The 19,586-nt window shown below is 38.2% G+C and overlaps 1 protein-coding gene across 1 annotated transcript; it reads right to left on the bottom strand.

The window, feature by feature from the left end:
* Positions 1–4,183: 4,183 nt before the first annotated feature.
* Positions 4,184–18,641, bottom strand: phb2b (prohibitin 2b). The gene is made up of 10 exons (XM_062424010.1): positions 18,588–18,641; positions 17,493–17,625; positions 13,307–13,391; positions 13,152–13,231; positions 12,611–12,795; positions 12,193–12,322; positions 11,307–11,410; positions 9,755–9,832; positions 6,891–6,970; positions 4,184–5,636 (listed from the first exon to the last, which is right to left on the bottom strand). The coding sequence occupies exons 1-10, from the start codon at positions 18,606–18,608 to the stop codon at positions 5,612–5,614; spliced, it is 921 nt and encodes a 306-aa protein (XP_062279994.1). The 5' UTR covers positions 18,609–18,641; the 3' UTR covers positions 4,184–5,611.
* Between the last annotated feature and the right edge of the window lie 945 nt (positions 18,642–19,586).

Below are 19,586 nucleotides of genomic sequence, written 5' to 3'. Positions count from 1 at the left end.
TGGTCTATGTGTATTAGATGTGGTAACACCCTCTCCAAATTTATAGCAAGTATTTTACTATTCATATCAATCAAACTTACAGGCCTGAAGCTGCTCAGATCAGTGGTGTTCTTATTCTTTATAAGAATCTATGAAATTAGTGCCTCATTAAATAAGTCTGGCAGTTTTTCTTATGAGAATGCCTCTGTCATATGCCATCAGTAAATATGGGTGCCAGTAGTCAATATATTTCTTATAATATTTTACTGGATAAACCATCCAGTTCTGGTGATTTCTCTGACTTCCTGTTCTGTAATTGCTTCTTCTAGTCATTCTGTCTGATCCTATTAGAGCTTTGGGAGATCAGTTTTAGAGAAAAAGACATCAAGTTTGTATGGTGATGGATTAATTACAGAATTATAAACCCTAGGATAAAAAATCCTGAAATACTTCATTGTAATTTTAACCATAATGTGTGCTTTTTTGGATTTGCCTATAGACCTAGAGCATCTGTTCTGACATTGTATCTTTTCTTCTGTAACTTGCAGCCTTCGTGACACAAGATACGCAAATGATTACAAATGATTTGTCTTCCAGAAATTATAGTCAATGATAAATTGCTCAAAATCATTCTTTGTGGTGGTTGCGACCATGCTGTAGGTAATCATTTATAAATGGAAATGGGAAATCATGCATCTCTGTTATTCATGGTTGTGAAAACACTTATCAGTATGACAACTATTAGAAATTGTTTATTCAAAATCTAGTGTAAACTGTGTAAGTTAGTTTACAGCATGCTCTTTATTCACATCACCTACTGCTACATATGTGCTGGATAGTGCAAGTGTGAGAAAACACAGAGATAGTGTAAAAACAACAGTGCAAAGACTTTTAAACTAAATGTATTGAAACTGTCAACGAGGGCAGGTTGAATATTTTTCAAGAGGAAAGCAGAAAATATGTAATTTTGTGTTTACAATCCTCAACACAGCATATTAGCCATTTATTATCTGTCAAACAAACATTACAGATACCAGCTTAACCCACGAACAGTACATCCAGGAGCTTTATAGAAGTCATTTCCTGTGATCTGCCAGTTTGAGTCATATCTGAACACTAGTCCCTGTTGTAGAATCACTGATAACTGATTCTCTTCTTCCTTTTTACTGCATATGCAACCTATAACTGGTAGAAAACTAGCACAGTTACAAACAAACAAAATAGATGGATGGACAGCAGAAACTTTCCAGCATTGCAATCTCATACAAACTACTAATAATACACACTCAGCACCCATAGAAGTACTAAGTGACTGTCATTACAGGTCAACACACACTTGTTCCTACTGACATATGAAACCTATGTTGTAATAAGAGTGAATGTGTGTTTGCTCGTTGGTGTTTTTGTCCTCCAGAGAGCGGCTGCTGCAGACTCTACTTATCTGTTTCTTGGTTTCAACTTTATCCTGGAAATCAAGAACAACAGGGTGAGAGGTGCTGTTTCAGGTATATACAACACTGGTCTGCATGCAAATAAATCAGCTGATTAGAAAAAAAGCAGAGATGCTTTTTTGAGATGTGGGCTGTGCTGTGTTAAGATGCTGGTGCTTGGTTGGCCAAATGTCCCTACCTGACGGATGACTTGGATAATTATTTAAGACACACCAGTTGAACTGACACACACAGGTATATATCAATCTTCATTCATATAACGCTAAATCACAATAAAAGTCATCTCAATTATGTGTGTCTGTTTTTATTGTCTGGTTACTATAAATGAATCCACATTCCAGCCCATCAGAATGAACAATAAGAGCAGTATAGACATCCTCTTTGTATATAATGATATCTCTATTACTTTGTGCTTTATGAAGACAAGTTGGATGTTCTTGAGACTCCATCTAGTGACCACTTAAGTCAGACTTGATGCTATGTTTGGTAGACACCAAACACTACACATCACCACAAACACACCATCCCTACCATGAAGCATGGTGGTGGCAGCATCATGCTGTGGGGAAGCTTCATGGCAGCAGGCCCTGGGAGGTAGAGGGTAAAATGAATACAGCAAAATATAGAGAAATCCTGGAGGACAATCTGATTCAGTCTGCAAGAGAACTACGACATGGGAGAAGATTTTTTTCCAGCAGACAATTACATGAAGCATAAAGCAAAAGCTACACAGAAATGTTTTAAAGTGGAGTGGCCGAGTCAAAGCCCAGACCTCAATCCAATAGAGAATTTGTGGCTGAACTTGAAAAACACTGTTCACGTCTGATCCTCTTACAACCTGACAGAGTTTGAGCAGTTTTGCAAAGAAGAATGGAGTAAAATTGCAGTGTCCAGATGTGCAAGCCTGATTGAGGCCTATCCACACAGACTCAGTGCTGTGATAGTGGCCAAAGGTGCATCTACTAGATACTGACTTGAAGGGGATGTATATTTATGCAATCACTTATTTCACATTACCTATTTTTAATTAATTGATATTACTTTGTAAAGGTGTCACTTTGACATTAAAGAGTTAATTTTTGTAAAAAAATAAAATAAAATTTCAAAGCCAAATTATATTGACAATGATTCAATTTATAAAAGCAATAAAAGGGGAACACATCCAAGGGGATGAATACTTTTTATAGGCACTGTATATAGGCAGTGCACTGCAGAAGGGAAAATAATATCTGTACATGAGAAGAAATAATACATTGACAGGTAATATGAAGCATGTAGGTTACTAAAAAGGGGATTGAACACAGTATATTAAAGAAGAGTTCTTTGTGGGTAGATTATTAAAGAGAAATAAAGGATACTGTTACATATAATCTGGTAATAGTACCGAACAAATGTTCCTCCTGTCTAAGTAATGTTTGTTACAAACTACAGTGTTCATTTGTAAAGATCAACTCTATATCTATGAGGTGTTTTATGTCTTCAGTGTGAACTAATGACCACTCAAAGCTTTTACAGTACATGTCTCATTCACCCATTCACACACATTCATACACTGTTGGCGCAGCAACGGGAGCAATTTGGGGTTAAGTATCTTGGACACAGCGACATGTGGACCCAGGGGTGGATTGGCCATTGGGAGGTGGGCCGATGGCTGCCCGTTTTTTATTTTTTATTTTTTATTTGTTTATTTATTTTTTGCTGCGCTTTGCCATGGTACCTCTCCCAGCCCAGGGGCAGAGACATGCACCGGCCCACAGAGCTCTGCTGCAGCTAGAGAATACCTGGCCCAATGGCCCTATGATAAGATACAGAGGCCCAGGAGTGCCACCCACGCATGTTCTAGATCATGTCATACTGGATTCCACCCTCTCTGACTTTCACCAATATATGGACTGTCCCACAAGGAAAAACAGGACATTAGATCTTATGTATGCAAATGTGAGAGATGCATATAGTGCCGCCCCCCTGCCCCCGCTGGGGAAATCAGACCACAACCTAATCTGTGTCTATATGACATTGTCAGGGTCTGCTCCAAGATCACTGGTGTCAAGCTCAATGACCTTTGTTCTCTTTGGAAGATGCAAGTGATCCAGCAGGCTAATAGAATAGTGTGCCAACCTGATCACTTGCTTCATAATGAATTTGTAACCATGCCCTCAGGCCGGCATTATTATGTACCGGCACGCAAAACAAATCATTATGCAAATGATTTGATTCCTTCGACCATAAGGCTGTTAAATGCTCTAAATGCATAACTGATCTTGGTTCTTTGCATCTGGCTTTTCACTGTGTGTCACTGGTCGGTGCTGATGTTGTTGTGAGGATTATGATGCTGTTAATATGCTTCATGGTGGATGACAGCTGCTGTATCTCTGGTTGTTGTCTTTTTATATCTTATTCTATTTATTATAAATGGGTTGACTGTAAAAATGAATTCTGATTCTGATAATTTTTCTCCAGCCAAAGTACAAGCCACGAATGCAAAAGCAACCCACAACCACACCCACCTTCAGGAAGTTGACTCTTGAGGCAGAGGAGGCTTCGAGGGACTGTTTTGAGTCTACTAAACTGGAGTGTGCTGTAGGATCCACATGGTGAGGACATTGAGGAAAGGAACTGACAGCTTGTGTTACCCTGGAGAGACAACGTGTATGGGATATCTAGAAAACCAGCTGGATGAGATTGTGTGGTAAATTAAATTAAATCATACTGACATATATGGATGACATGACAAAGTTCACTTAAAGTAAAAGTTTATTGAATCATAAATTAGGTTGTATTAACTTGGTCTGCCAATGCAGGTGGCTGAATCCACACAACCAAACATCTGTTACAACACCTCCACGTTGGTGGAGATATGAAACACTGACAAACATTCTCCTCCTGAATTACTGTTGCATCAATTCTTATTTTTAAAAAAGGCTCTTGCAAGACACTTAAATCAAAAAAAAAAAGAATCATTGGATAAGTGTGCTTCCTCTTGGTTTGTTTGATTTTGTATTTCTATTTGTCAAAAAACAAATCTCTTACTGCTGTTCAGAGGCCTGTATATTACGAAGCTGGATTAACATACCCTGGATATCTCTCCGTTACCTGGGTTGATTTACCCAGACATTCACAATCCTGATAAACGGTACTATGAAGCTGGTCATCAACTCGGTAATTCAACCCAGGGTTTTCCTCTTGATCAGTGCGCGCTCACATAAAAGGGTTAAAGGTGTTTGCAGCGTCTGACCAATCACAAACATGGAGAAACCCTGCAGAGCAGCCTACTTTACCATGGAGGAGCAGACAATTATTCTTCACAAATATGAAGAATTCAAACACGTCATCAGGCCAAAACCTTTCGTAGTGACATTAAGTTAGTTTAATATTCAACATTCATTTGACATTCAAAATACAAACCTATTATGCGCTTCAACCATTTGAGTGAATGATGTCAAACCAACTGTATAACATACAGACTAATATCACCCATGTGCCACAAGGGTTATTTTACAAATATATCTTTTCGTCAATTTTTTACAATTACAATAAATAAATAAAGTTATTATGCTCCCTGACCCTTTGATCTCAGGAAGTCAAACCAACTGTATAACATACAGAATAATATCCCTCATGTGCCTCAAGGCTTTAAATATATATTTTGGTCAATTAAAAAATATGAATAAAATTCTGTTTTTCTGCACTTTTGCAGCGATTACTCTCAAGATGTTCTTATTGAGACTTTTGTCAGGTTTCCTGACACAAGTTCTGAAACTGGAGTGGTGGTAAGGTTATGTATTTATTCATGTTAATCTTGTTGATCTCTTATCCAGAACATAACCTGCTCCGCAGCAGGTTAGCCGTTCAGCATAAGTTACCATGGTGATTTACCCCGGTAAGAAGTGAACCAGCGTCGTAGGATGGAAAACCCAGAGTTAACCCTGAAGTTACCTCCATAAGAGAAAATCCAGCTTCGTAGTACAGGCCTCTGCTCATTGTGAAAATTAGAGCACTGTTTTGTTCCCTCGCATCAATTCATTGACAAACATCAAAGGTAATGCAGGCAACTTCCAAATGTCTGAGAGTGGCAAAAATAAAAACAAAAATCTCCATTCTTGATTCTCTATGTAAAACTGACAGACTGTTCATATACGTTGATAACAGATGCAGATCCATTGCCTCTCTTTGTGTCTTCATCACTTCTTTTTGCCCAGTGACAAACTGAAAAAGAACAGCAAACTTCATTAACCAGCACTATCACACTGCTGCACAGGGTAGGTTTCATCAGTTCTGTCCATGTTACTGTAACTGAGAAGTTTTTATTGTTAGGATCTAATGTTTTTATGCCATTGTGTTAACTTATTTTATATATTGTTTTTTGTGATTATTGTGATGTTTCAGTCAGAAAACAAGGGCTAGATTGTTTTTCCAAATATTGTTGTTCTTCTTTGAATGATCCATAATTGATTCTTGAGATAGAGATTGATCTTTGCATTTGCACTTATACTCAGTAACCATGTGTCCATGTTATGTGTATGCAGTGTTTAAATTGAGTTATTATAATGTGCATAAAAAGCTTATTTTAAGTTTAAAGAGTAATGTAGATAATTGAAGTGGATGCACTTGATTAAGTTGGAACCGCAAGTACTGACAGTCCATGCGTTGCTGTATGGGATATGCATAATGATGAAGTCTTGCTAGTGATGCAGGTCTTTTATTATTCTTGCTTCACTGTCATGTTTGAGTCTTTTTGCATTTACTAAAAAAATCCTTGGTTCATAGTTATATAACAAGGAAATGTGTTGACAATCCAGCCTGTAATGTTAAAGGAAACACTTGTTGAATGTAGAAATAATCTAAACTGAGAAGAACTTTCTACAACATTAATATTTCTCAAGAGTCAAGAATTGAATCAAACTGAAATGAATTGATACTGGACAGTGGATCAAAATCAAATCAAATATGGGAGATCAGTGGCGATATCCAGCCCTACAATAAATGAACTACCTAACTAAAGGTAACTCTTGGAATTTTGTTGTAAACAGAAACATTATGTGTATGTTCAGAGAGAGAGAGAGAGGGAGAGAGGGAGAGAGAGAGAGAGGGAGGGGTGTGACATGCAGCAAAGGACCTCCGATCGGGATTTGAACCGGGGTCCGCTGTGTATATGGTATGTGCTCTAACCACTCCACCACCTGCGCGCCAATGAGATTTAATTTGACTAGAAGATTTTGAGTTTCTGCAGTGTTTTGTTGTAATGCACATGATTGTCACACAACATCATTCTATTTATTAATTATTACTCTGTATATTTTTTGCTACCAAGCAAACCAATCACAGCCCTTGCGGTCTGCGTTGCCTCGACGCGTAGTTACATTTGTGGGGAGGAGCACGTTTTTGTGTGTGACGGCCTGACTAGGATGACATGAGAGAAACAAAATCTGTGTGTGTGTGTGTTTGTGTGTGTAAACCTACTTGTCAAAAACTATATGGTCTTGTAGGTTCAGGACCAAACTTTCAGCATTAAGGTACACCTTGTTCTGAGATGATGCCACCTGGAAGCAGACACAACAGCCATTACTATTATCATCTTCATCATCATCATCATCATCACTATCATCACGACCATGTTATATTTATGTTAATTTTGAACATGTAACAAATAAGTAAAACTTTTTTTTTTTTAAATGAATAGTAAACATATACTGCAAACTTTCAATAAACTAATTCTCATAAACAATATAAATAAATATTATATGTCCAAAAAGGAGTAGGAAGCAATATACACTTGTATGGTACTACCCCTTCTTCATACACTATCATCACCACCGTCGTCATCATCCCTGGCATACCATTATCATCTTTATCACTATTATTATCACCCCATAAAATCAGGTTGAAATCAGTGCAACAGTCACAGAAAGTAAAAGACAGTGGCAAACAGTAACAGGACTGCAGTAGACAGTAGTAGCCTGTAATAGACGGTGGCAGACAGTAGCATCCAATATTAGAAAGTAGTTGACAATAGCAGACAGCAGAAAACAGTAATAGACAGTAATAGACAGTAATAGACAGTAATAGACAGTAATAGACAGTAATAGACAGTAGCAGACAGTAATAGACAGTAATAGACAGTAATAGACAGTAATAGACAGTAATAGACAGTAATAGACAGTAATAGACAGTAGCAGACAGTAATAGACAGTAATAGACAGTAATAGACAGTAATAGACAGTAGCAGACAGTAATAGACAGTAATAGACAGTAATAGACAGTAATAGACAGTAGCAGACAGTAATAGACAGTAGCAGACAGTAATAGACAGTAGCAGACAGTAGCAGACAGTAATAGACAGTAGCAGACAGTAATAGACAGTAGCAGACAGTAATAGACAGTAATAGACAGTAATAGACAGTAGCAGACAGTAATAGACAGTAGCAGACAGTAGCAGACAGTGGCAGACAGTAATAGACAGTAATAGACAGTAATAGACAGTAGCAGACAGTAATAGACAGTAGCAGACAGTGGCAGACAGTAATAGACAGTAATAGACAGTAATAGACACTAATAGACAGTAGCAGACAGTAGCAGACAGTAATAGACAGTAATAGACAGTAATAGACAGTAATAGACAGTAATAGACAGTAATAGACAGTAATAGACAGTAATAGACAGTAGCAGACAGTAATAGACAGTAGCAGACAGTAATAGACAGTAATAGACAGTAATAGACAGTAATAGACAGTAATAGACAGTAATAGACAGTAATAGACAGTAGCAGACAGTAATAGACAGTAGCAGACAGTAATAGACAGTAATAGACAGTAATAGACAGTAGCAGACAGTAATAGACAGTAGCAGACAGTAATAGACAGTAGCAGACAGTAATAGACAGTAATAGACAGTAGCAGACAGTAGCAGACAGTAATAGACAGTAGCAGACAGTAATAGACAGTAGCAGACAGTGGCAGACAGTAATAGACAGTAATAGACAGTAGCAGACAGTAATAGACAGTAATAGACAGTAGCAGACAGTAATAGACAGTAATAGACAGTAGCAGACAGTAATAGACAGTAATAGACAGTAATAGACAGTAATAGACAGTAGCAGACAGTAATAGACAGTAATAGACAGTAGCAGACAGTAATAGACAGTAATAGACAGTAATAGACAGTAGCAGACAGTAGCAGACAGTAATAGACAGTAATAGACAGTAATAGACAGTAATAGACAGTAGCAGACAGTAATAGACAGTAATAGACAGTAGCAGACAGTAATAGACAGTAATAGACAGTAATAGACAGTAATAGACAGTAGCAGACAGTAATAGACAGTAATAGACAGTAGCAGACAGTAGCAGACAGTAATAGACAGTAATTGACAGTAATAGACAGTAATAGACAGTAATAGACAGTAATATACAGTAGCAGACAGTAGCAGACATTAGCAGACAGTAATAGACAGTAATAGACAGTAATAGACAGTAATAGACAGTGGCAGACAGTAATAGACAGTAATAGACAGTAATAGACAGTGGCAGACAGTAATAGACAGTAATAGACAGTAATAGACAGTAGCAGACAGTAGCAGACAGTAGCAGACAGTAATAGACAGTAATAGACAGTAATATACAGTAGCAGACAGTAGCAGACATTAGCAGACAGTAATAGACAGTAATAGACAGTAATAGACAGTAATAGACAGTAATAGACAGTAGCAGACAGTAATAGACAGTAATAGACAGTAATAGACAGTAATAGACAGTGGCAGACAGTAATAGACAGTAATAGACAGTAATAGACAGTAATAGACAGTAGCAGACAGTAATAGACAGTAATAGACAGTAGCAGACAGTAATAGACAGTAATAGACAGTAATAGACAGTAACAGACAGTAATAGACAGTAGCAGACAGTAGCAGACAGTAATAGACAGTAATAGACAGTAATAGACAGTAGCAGACAGTGGCAGACAGTAATAGACAGTAATAGACAGTAATAGACAGTAGCAGACAGTGGCAGACAGTAATAGACAGTAATAGACAGTAGCAGACAGTAATAGACAGTAATAGACAGTAATAGACAGTAACAGACAGTAATAGACAGTAGCAGACAGTAGCAGACAGTAATAGACAGTAATAGACAGTAATAGACAGTAGCAGACAGTGGCAGACAGTAATAGACAGTAATAGACAGTAATAGACAGTAGCAGACAGTGGCAGACAGTAATAGACAGTAATAGACAGTAATAGACAGTAATAGACAGTAGCAGACAGTAATAGACAGTAATAGACAGTAATAGACAGTAATAGACAGTAATAGACAAACAGCAGTACTAACCGTCTTAGCGATGTTCTGTGCTGCTCTGATTCTTCTCAGCTTCAGGTAGCCTGGGTTTTTAGTCACTGCTTGCCCCAGCTGACAAATACAGTTTTTGTTTAGTCAGCATATTGCCATTCATACAACATGAACATGAATGTGATGCAATGCAGAAAATGGCAGTTTACTTTTTTAACTGCCAACACAACACACAACTACAAACTCAAGAACATGGATGGAGTTTGGGTGGAAAAACCTGACCCTGACTTCATTACACCTAAACTGAAGTGTTAACAAACTGGTTCTCAACATACATGTTGGCAGCTATGTGGAGAAAGAGAAGCAAATCATACACACATCTTCTGGAAGTGTCATAAATTTAACTCATTTTAACTCTGGGATATGTAATAACTAAGGAATATAAAGTTATGTATCTTGGAAGAACTGATTCAGATTTAAGTACTATGTATTTTGATAATGGATGCCTGTAACCATGTCTGTTATTTGTTTGTTTTTTGTTCAACATATCTGTCCCATTTTTCAGTTCAACTCTGGAACTGTGATGGAATACATAATTCAAATATGTATATCATTGTTTAAATGTACAAAATCTCAATAACAATTTGAGTATCAAAATAAATAAAAAAGTGGGTGCATCTTATACACTGGTCTATACAGCAGTGAAATGCAGAGAGAGGTTGGATCTGGATATGACTATAGGCCTGTAAAGGGCCGTCCACACTAAGAGACATAACTATAACCATAACTATAACTATAATAACGATATGAGCATCCACACTTATGAACTAGAACATCCTGTAAACAGCTGTGTCTGCAGCTAATGAAGATGATGAAGAGTTTTTGGGACTCAAGTGAACAAACAGCTACACACTGTATCAATTATGTTAAGTTGTCATGTTTTTTAAAAAGGTTTAATTGAAACTCATAGCCTAACCCAAACCCAGTCTGAGTTAACATACTGGTCCAGTTCAGTTAAGGAAATCATTACCGGACCATTAACCATAAACCCGACACACTGTTTCAGGTGTAATAAGTGTGTTTTAAATAAAAGCAGATTGAAAGGGTTTTGGAGTCATTTGTATAAACGTATGTGTTTATAAATGAATAACTACTGGTGCATTCAAATGAACCAGTGTTTGTTGGAAAAGCATTTTTCCCAGCATGAGACCCCCAAAATAGACTGCGTCTTATACACAGGTGCGACTTATACACCGATTTTTACGGTATATGTCTAATGAAGAGACAACAAAAAGATGAAAACATATCTGTGTGAAGCAATGAGGAGACTGTAAAAGACACCTCAAATGAATATGATGAAACAAACTGAAATGTTACATTTCCATTACATTTACTACATTGGTTTTTCTGACTAGAAAATGTGTGCTACCAGTCATTTATGTTGATACAGGCATAACTATAGCGGATAGTAGCATATATCAATTCAAATCATCTTGGCATTTCCTGAAAAATCTGCTTACAATTTGAGCTACATTTGGATGGAAACCTGGCAAGTGAGAACCTGGTTATTTGTACAGTCAGTCACTTAGTTTACCATTTTGGCAGCTTCAGCCTCTCCCTCAGCCTGGATGATCTTCTGTCTCTGATCTTGTTTGGCTTTCTCCACGTAGAACTGGGCTCTCTGGGCCTCTTGCTGGGCTAAAAACACACACACACACACACACACACACACAATTAATGAGTTCTTAGTACAGATTTAATTAATTTTAAGACTTTGTCAAAAACCTCTGAAGTGAACATAATACATACCATTTCTAAGGCAAGAAACAATTCTACAAACAAAACAATAATCAACAATAATTGTTTATTGAGTACATCTTTCAGTGAACATAGTTACAGCCAGTGAAACTACTGTAGTGGACAGACTACTGTATGCTTACTCAGCACTTTTCAAACTTGAGAATGTAAATGAGAACTTTTCTTGACATTTTCTCAGTTTTAAGTGCCTTCAAACAGGGTGGTGTCCTTTGTGTATTTCATATAATCCATTTAAAGACAGCAAATGTTCACAGTGCACCTCATGAGAATCACTGGATATATGTAGTCTTTGTGCACACAATGATCATCTTGGGGTTGCACCAACTGACAATCATATCAGCTGTTAACAATTGAAATTGTAGATTTCAGATTTAGATTATAGAGAGCATTTTATTTCATTATTTCATAGTGCTTTTAATCATTGAGACAAAGGTCTTAGCTAAGAGAAATGGTGAAGAGCCAGTCATGTGATTGTCTGTTGGCTCAATCAGACCGAAGCAACATATGGTTTCCTTCTTAGCTGTATAAACAATTCAAACATTTTTTAATTGTTTAAATTGAAGCTCAACACAAAATAGTGTGAGGTTAATGGAGTGTGTTGAACAACACACTAAACATGTAGTCAGTCAGTGTGAGCCTTTATGTGGTATTCTGAGCCTTACCAACTTGCTTGCCCTCTACAGCAGCAGTGTACTGGCTGCTGAAGCTCAGCTCAGTAATGGCCACATCGTCAAGAATGATGTTGAAGTCTTTGGCTCTCTCAAACAGCTCCCTGCGGACCAGCAGGGACACCTAGACAACAATACATACCAACGATATTCAACACAGGTATGGACTGAACTCTGTGGCAAACCTTGAGGCTGTGGTTTGTAGTTTTAGTATATTGGCTTGCATTAATCTTTGAGGTGTTTGGACATCTTTCTGACAGTGCCACAGTGTCATTATATGCTTTGCAATATTATTAATAGTTTCCAGTAAAGCTTAAACATTGATTATTACATCACTTGGTCATGAGAAACTATACATACCAATACATATCACAGGTCTTTATCTGCTGTTATGCTGTGGTGACAACAATACCTGTGCTCTCTGTGTGATGAGCTGTGAGGCGTTGAACTTTGCCACCACTGACTTAAGGACCTCATTGACAATGGAGGGTAGGACTCTTTCATCGTAGTCCTTCCCCAGATGTTGGTACATAGTTGGCAGGTTGGATGCCATGGGTCTGGACAATACTCGCACCGCTATGTTGACCATCTGCAGATCTGCACACACACATTAGACACTTGGACTGAGAGATTAAATATTTTACAGAAAATCAAGTTCCGTCTGTTAGAATTTTCTGACTAAAATACAACAAACTGACCAGCCCCTGATTGGGACTCCATATCCTCCCACTCTTTCTGAGTAAGAGCTTGTTACTTTTACAAAGCATGCACAAAGCACCCTATAAGTTAAATACTGTGCATAATGGGGCTATATTCTCAAAAATGTTTTCTAATGTGTGTGTGTGTGTGTGTGTGTGTGTGTGTGTGTGTGTGTGTGTGTGTGTGTGTGTGTGTGTGTGTGTGTGTGTGTGTGTGTGTGTGTGTGTGTGTGTGTGTGTGTGTGTGTGTGTTACCTTTGCTGCCAGTCAAAGAGGAGATCTTCCTGGGTCTGGCTCGGATATCATAGATAATAGGGTACTGGAACCATGGCACCCTATAACACAGAGGCTAAATAAAGACTTCAGTTTAAATACTGAAACCAGTCTGTTCATCAGTCAGCTGATCCTACCTGAAATGCAGCCCCTCAGCCAGGACAGTGTCCATCTGCATCCCTCCGATCCTGTTGAAGATGATGGCCCTGTGACCACCCTCCACTGCTCGCCAGACACACACGCACACACACACACACACGCACACACACACGCACACACACGCACGCACGCGCACACACACACACACACAAACACACACACACAGAATATGAGATTAACTATCACTGGTAAAATATAACCTATGAGAAAGATTCAGTGCTTACAGCACTTTTCTGTAAAACTGGAAGCATGTAAAGGTTGAGCTGAAGAGGCCTAGGAATAACCCCTTGGGGAACTTCAGTTTTGTATACTCTTATATGTAAGGATGCCCCCAAAACCCAGTTATTAATAGAAACCGGTTCTAAATGAGTTGTAGCTCACACCACAAACTTTATGATTAAAGGCTTGACCTCTCTATCAACTGAGCAACTGCAGCAAAATGTGCATGTGATAACCACAACCACGGCCACACTAGCAGACCAGGATTGTGGGTAATATCATGTCCACTCACCCTCGCTTTGATTCTGCTTTCTCTCATTTCGATTTAAAGTTACAATTTTCAGAATTTAAAAAAATCAACAATTCGATTTTGCACAAGTTATGTTACGTATAAACATAGCACAAAAAGTAAGGACATTTGTGTTTGGTAGAGTATTTCTTTGTTGTAACAATGCTTCTTGGCAATAAATCTTATACCGTTGGAAAACCTGTTTATTTCCTTTTTAAATGGTGCCACATTTGTAAGGAACATGCATGTGTGGGATTAACAGCAGAGCTGAGTATCTGGGTTGTACCCATGAAAAGTTTGTCAAATCTTTTTGTTGAAAGTTTGCGATTGTTAAATTGTTAAATTGCCAATATGTCTTGTTTCTTCAGACTTCAGTCATCCAATCCAGCAAACAACACCAAACAAGAGTCAATAGCAGAATAAGCTGTTCGGAATTAGCAGAGAAGAGTTGGCAAATATTTCATGGGCGCAACCCAGATACTCAGCTCTGCTGTTCATCCCACAAGTGTATGTTCCTTACAAATGTGGCACCTAGAAAAGGGAAATAAACAAGCTTTCCAACGGTAGAAGATTTATTGCCAAGAAGCATTGTTACAACAAAGAAATAATCTACCAAACACAAATGTCCTTACTTTTTGTGCTATGTTGTATAAATAAATATATATATATATATATATATATATATATATATATATATATATATACATATATACTTAAATAGTAAAGGATTAAACTAATAAAGGCTTTTAAGAGAACACCTACGTGAAAGTCACCATTTAACACGGTCAGCAATGACAATACGGCTCTGTGACTACCCCTGTAGTATATATATATATATATATATATATATATACACACACACACACACACAAACACACAACCATATATACATATATGTATATACATTTCCTACACTTCCACATCACCTAACCTCTTGGATTAAGTCAAGAAACATGTACCTGCACTAGTCTAGATTAGTAGAATTAAGGGTGCTATGAAAACCAAGAATGCATCAAGAAATTTCAGAGCTACATAACCAAAGAGCTTCCCTGTAACTTAGTAACTCACTCTCACAGTTGCCTGCGTGTGCCAGGCGCAAGACAAGAGGCTGAGACAGTGTGCTGCTGTCAGAATAGCCACTGACTAAGACTACCTTGAGCAGCACACAATATTCAGTGCTGCATGAATGTTCGTGAACCCTTTAAAATGTGTTCTATTTCTAAAATGTAATTAGATTTTGAGATTTAAGTCCTAAAAACTAGATAAAGGGAACCCAATTAAACAAATTAGACAAAAACAATAAATGCATTAATTTATTCATTGAGGAAAATTATCCAATCTTACATATTTTGTGTTTCGTGTCATAAAAGTTTGTGAACCCTTGCATTCAAAAACCTTTTGCAGCAATAACTTCAACCAAATGTTTCTAGTAACTGTCATTTCTCGTCGCTGCTCTCCGGTTGCTACTGTATTCCGCCTCTCTGTTCTGTGCTAAAGGTACGGACACTGAACAGGGGACAGAGTTGCTCCGCCAGTAAGCTGCTACAGGTGTAGTCACAGTTTCATTGGTGACCGTGTTAAATGGTGACCTTCACGTAGGTGTTCTCTTAAAAGCCTTTATTAGTTTAATCCTTTTTAAATACATACTCATCTGTGTTCACTATCTAAGTTACGCTAAAGTTAAATTGTGTTCAATAGACTCATTCACCCCTTGTAATGTATCTTGTAATGTAAGACAGTCACCACTTAACATGGTCACCAGTTAAACTGAAATACCGGATCGACTGACGCTGTGGTCGAGCGAGCTAGAGAGTGAATGAAGTGAGGAAGAGCTGACATTAAGAAAGCTGGTGAATCAGATCAATAAAACGTTATTTTCTGGTTGTTTTACAGCGGTTACGTTCAACAGCACAAATAAACTTCCCCACACACCTCCAACTCAACCCTGTTGTGCTGTTTAACAGCACACTGCAGCGACATTATCCTGGTTTGGTTGGTTCAGTTTAAAAAAGCAAAGTCTTAATGAGAGATCTTCTTTATTTCCATCTGTACATTAAATCAACTCTGATCCTGATCCACTTAAAGTCATCTGGAAGTCAAGTCTTTAATTGATAAGCAAAGACAGTTAGTTTAGTAATTTGAAGAAACACAATGTAGAAAAAGATATGTTTGGTTTAAATAGTCCAATAAGTGCTTAAAGGACAACATTTTCTAAATAGATATAAGCTCTTCATTTTGTTTCAGAGCGCACCAGAATGATGCATTTTACTTTCCTCCGGGGGAGCATGCCCACGGACCCTCCTAAAGGGTCGGATTGAGGTCCACCCACCATACTCTCAAAATTCTGTGGGAAACACTGAGCATTGAAAGTCAAATTCTCATTGGGAGCTGAATCGCCCGTCTACTGGTCCAGAGGCAACAACAGTGCTTTTTTTGGTATCTGCTCTGGCGAGGTTCCAAGTGAGCTGAGCCATACTAAAATGTGACATCAACAGACTGCCGGCCACTGATTGGTCAGAGAGTGTCGTCACTGGAAGAGTCGTGAGCACGACGTCCGACACAAGAATCAAACCCAGCATTTTTGAATCCCGGCAACAGTGTTACAGTGATTCGGCTCTCTTTTCTTGCTTTTGTGTGTGACAAAAAGCCACAGGCTGAGCAGCAAGTGCACCACTGCCTCCATGTCCTCCATTGTTTATGTTTTTGTGTCGCGTATAAAACGACGTCACGGGAGTTTCGTGTAGCTGTGTTATGACGACCCCGCTCATGTTGAGGAGGTTCTATGAAGTAATGCAAAACGACACGCCTGGTACCAAAACCAAGTCGAGTCGAGTCGAGTAGTGCTAGAACTGTGTAATGGAAAAGCACCAAAACAGAGTAGAGTCGAGTCGAGTAAAGCCGAGAAGTGCTAGAACTGTATTATGCAAAAACGCCCCAAAAGCAGCCCAACAACCATGACACTGCCATGTCTCACATATGAGATAAGATTCTCCTGCTGGAATGTAGTTTGCCTAACAGACAACTGGTGGAGTCCTAATTCTTTAAAAATAGAATTGGAACCCTTTCTAGACTCTTAAGTATCAGCAACTCTTCTTCTAAGGTCCTCTTTCACAAACCTGTGTTGTGAAGCTCAGACTTTGACAGTGAAAATAAGGCAGGGCCTCCCAGACTCAAACCTGATTGTTATCCCATTGATTAAACACTCAACTCTCATTTTCCCTTCAAATTAATTGATAATCCGAGAGCTTCACATACTTAGGCCACACAAATATGTAACACTGGACCATTTTCATTCTTTCATTTCATTCTCAATAAATAAAGGAACAAGTGTAAGGTTTTGTCTCATTTGTTTATCTGATGTCTCTTTATCTGGTTTTGGGACTTGCATGGAAATCTGATCATGTATTAGCTCATAATTATGCAGAAAAAGAGAAAATTGTAAATGCTTTGCAAACTTTCAAGCAGCACTGTAATAGATTTGTGTCTATTTCTCACTTTCCCCCTGATGGTCTGAATAACTCACTGCTGCTGCTGCTGCTGCACAGTGCTGCACTGTCTTCTCTGTCCATGCGCTGACTGTCTGCTTTTTACTCCCTGACGTTATCAGTTATGGAATATTAAAGCTGTGTGTGATTACTGTATGAGTGTGTCTTTACCTGTGTAGGTGGATTCTTTAATGCCATATGCCAAAGCACCAGCTCCAAGCAGCAGCTTCAGTCCTAATCCTGCCCCTCTGCCACCAGACGAAGATAGCCGACCTGCCAGATCTCTCAAGTGCTGGACAAAGCGCTACGGTTTATGCATGTGTGGAGATGAGAAAGTGAAAATGAAAATAAGATCATAGTCATACCCTCAATGAGTGACTTTAGAGTAGTGCTGAAATTATTAGTCAATTAATTGATAACTGATTTGGTAACTATTGTCACAATCAACTAGATTGTGAACAAAATAACAAACACCTTCTGCTAGTAGAAATGCTTCATGTGCCTCTGAGCAGGACACAGTATGCAGTAGAAATACAGAATGCAGGTTTTTATTCATGTGAATATGTTTGTCAAACAGGTAACAGCTGCAGAGAGAAAACACAGCTGCTCTGTCAGTGATAACTGTGCATCTTTATTACTACTATCACAGTTCACATATGTGCAGAAATAACTCCATCAATAGTTGCTACAGCTGTTGAAGCTGGCTGACAGCTGATCCAGCTGTGATCAGCTGCTTCAACAGAAACAGACGTTGCTTCAGCAGAAACAATGTATCTAAAAACATATTTCCTCGTTTCCTCTGTCATCACTTGGTGTCCTCGCGTCTCTCCATACATTCACAGTGGGAGAGACCAAGACGTAAGGAAAAGATGCAAGAGAGGGAAATGTGGATGCAATTTAAGAGACTTGAGATGCACGAGCCTACCGAACAGCTCTAATCTGTCTGTTTAAACCCATAGGATAGAACATCAGTTTGTAATAGTCACGTCAGGTCGTACATGACCTTGCTATAACGACATTACAAAGTACTAGCGGAGACAACCGCAAAGACTACTGGGACATGTAGTTTAGCAAGTCACCAGCAGAACAGTCAGAATGTGACAGTCTGACTGGCAGAACCTGGCATACACTGAGCTGGTTAACAGAGTACACTTTAACTCATTAACAGATAACTGATGACCGCAATGTAAATACGTCACCCAGCACCTACATCCAGCATCCTCACACCTCGTTTATTAAAAATCATTTAGCATTTTAAACACTTACATTGGGCTCCTTGTTCGCCATGCTGCTGCACGTCAAACGCCAAGGTCGAGACGATCCCCCTTCCTCGTCAACCGCAAAGACTACTGGGACATGTAGTGCAATAAATATTTTAAGCACTTCCAAACAAGCAATGCACAATAGGCACATGGGAACTGGTATGTACTTATATTTGTATACCTTTCATATTTTTTGTATTTATGTATTTTATATATTTGAAGAATGATTTTATGGAGTTTATGGATTCAATGGTTTTCATGTAATGTCTCCTGTATGTCTGTTATTGGTGAGCCAAAGACAATTTTCCACCATGGTGGACAATAAAGTTCTATTCTATTCTATTCTATTCTATTCTATTCTAGATGATCTATTGGAGAAAAGAAATTGTTAATTAATGAATTATTAAATAATAGAATAGAACAGAATAGAATAATTACACAGTATGATATTATTACTATTAATAATAATAGCATGATTAAGTGTTCTTGCCATGAAATGCAAGGCATACTAAATGTTATATGTGTTGTGTACTGTAATTATACGGCTAGTGTGCAACAACTTCAAGGATGTCTATCACAGAGTAGTAACAGAGTGAGGCTGTCATTGCTGGCCAATCATCATTTTTAGTGTTGTGAGTACTGTGTATACTGTAAGTTTATAGTTGAAGTCAGTCAGAAAGACAAAACATAGAACCACCTTAAGAAACTTAGTTGATGAAAGAGATGCAAAATGTTGTGGTAAGTCAAAATGTAATAGTGATACAACATTTTATGAAGCTTTTTGAGGCTCCACTTGACTGGTCTGTCTCATAACTGTAGTCCATTCACTTCTAAACACTTTGATACTTGAGCTTTCTGGTGTGTATTAGCACACCGCCATCTTCTACTTCTGTGGAAATCTAGTCGAACTCCATCCATTTCTCAGTGGCTTCAGGATGTCTTTTTTTTCTCTAAAACTAGAAAAGATCAAGATTCAAGATTTCTTTATTTGTCATTTCCCATA

Source organism: Scomber scombrus, chromosome 8 (genome assembly GCF_963691925.1).
Source record: "Scomber scombrus chromosome 8, fScoSco1.1, whole genome shotgun sequence".
NCBI lineage: Eukaryota > Metazoa > Chordata > Actinopteri > Scombriformes > Scombridae > Scomber > Scomber scombrus.
This window is presented reverse-complemented; position numbering and strand designations above follow the sequence as displayed.

Excerpts from the sequence above, each read along its gene's own strand:
- phb2b (XM_062424010.1), bottom strand. The coding sequence starts at position 18,608 with ATGGCGAACAAGGAGCCCAAT. Across the intron at positions 13,232-13,306 it reads GCTGAGGGGCTGCATTTCAG|GGTGCCATGGTTCCAGTACC; the intron begins GTAGGATCAGCT and ends TCTGTGTTATAG. Across the intron at positions 12,323-12,610 it reads TCATCACACAGAGAGCACAG|GTGTCCCTGCTGGTCCGCAG; the intron begins GTATTGTTGTCA and ends ATTGTTGTCTAG.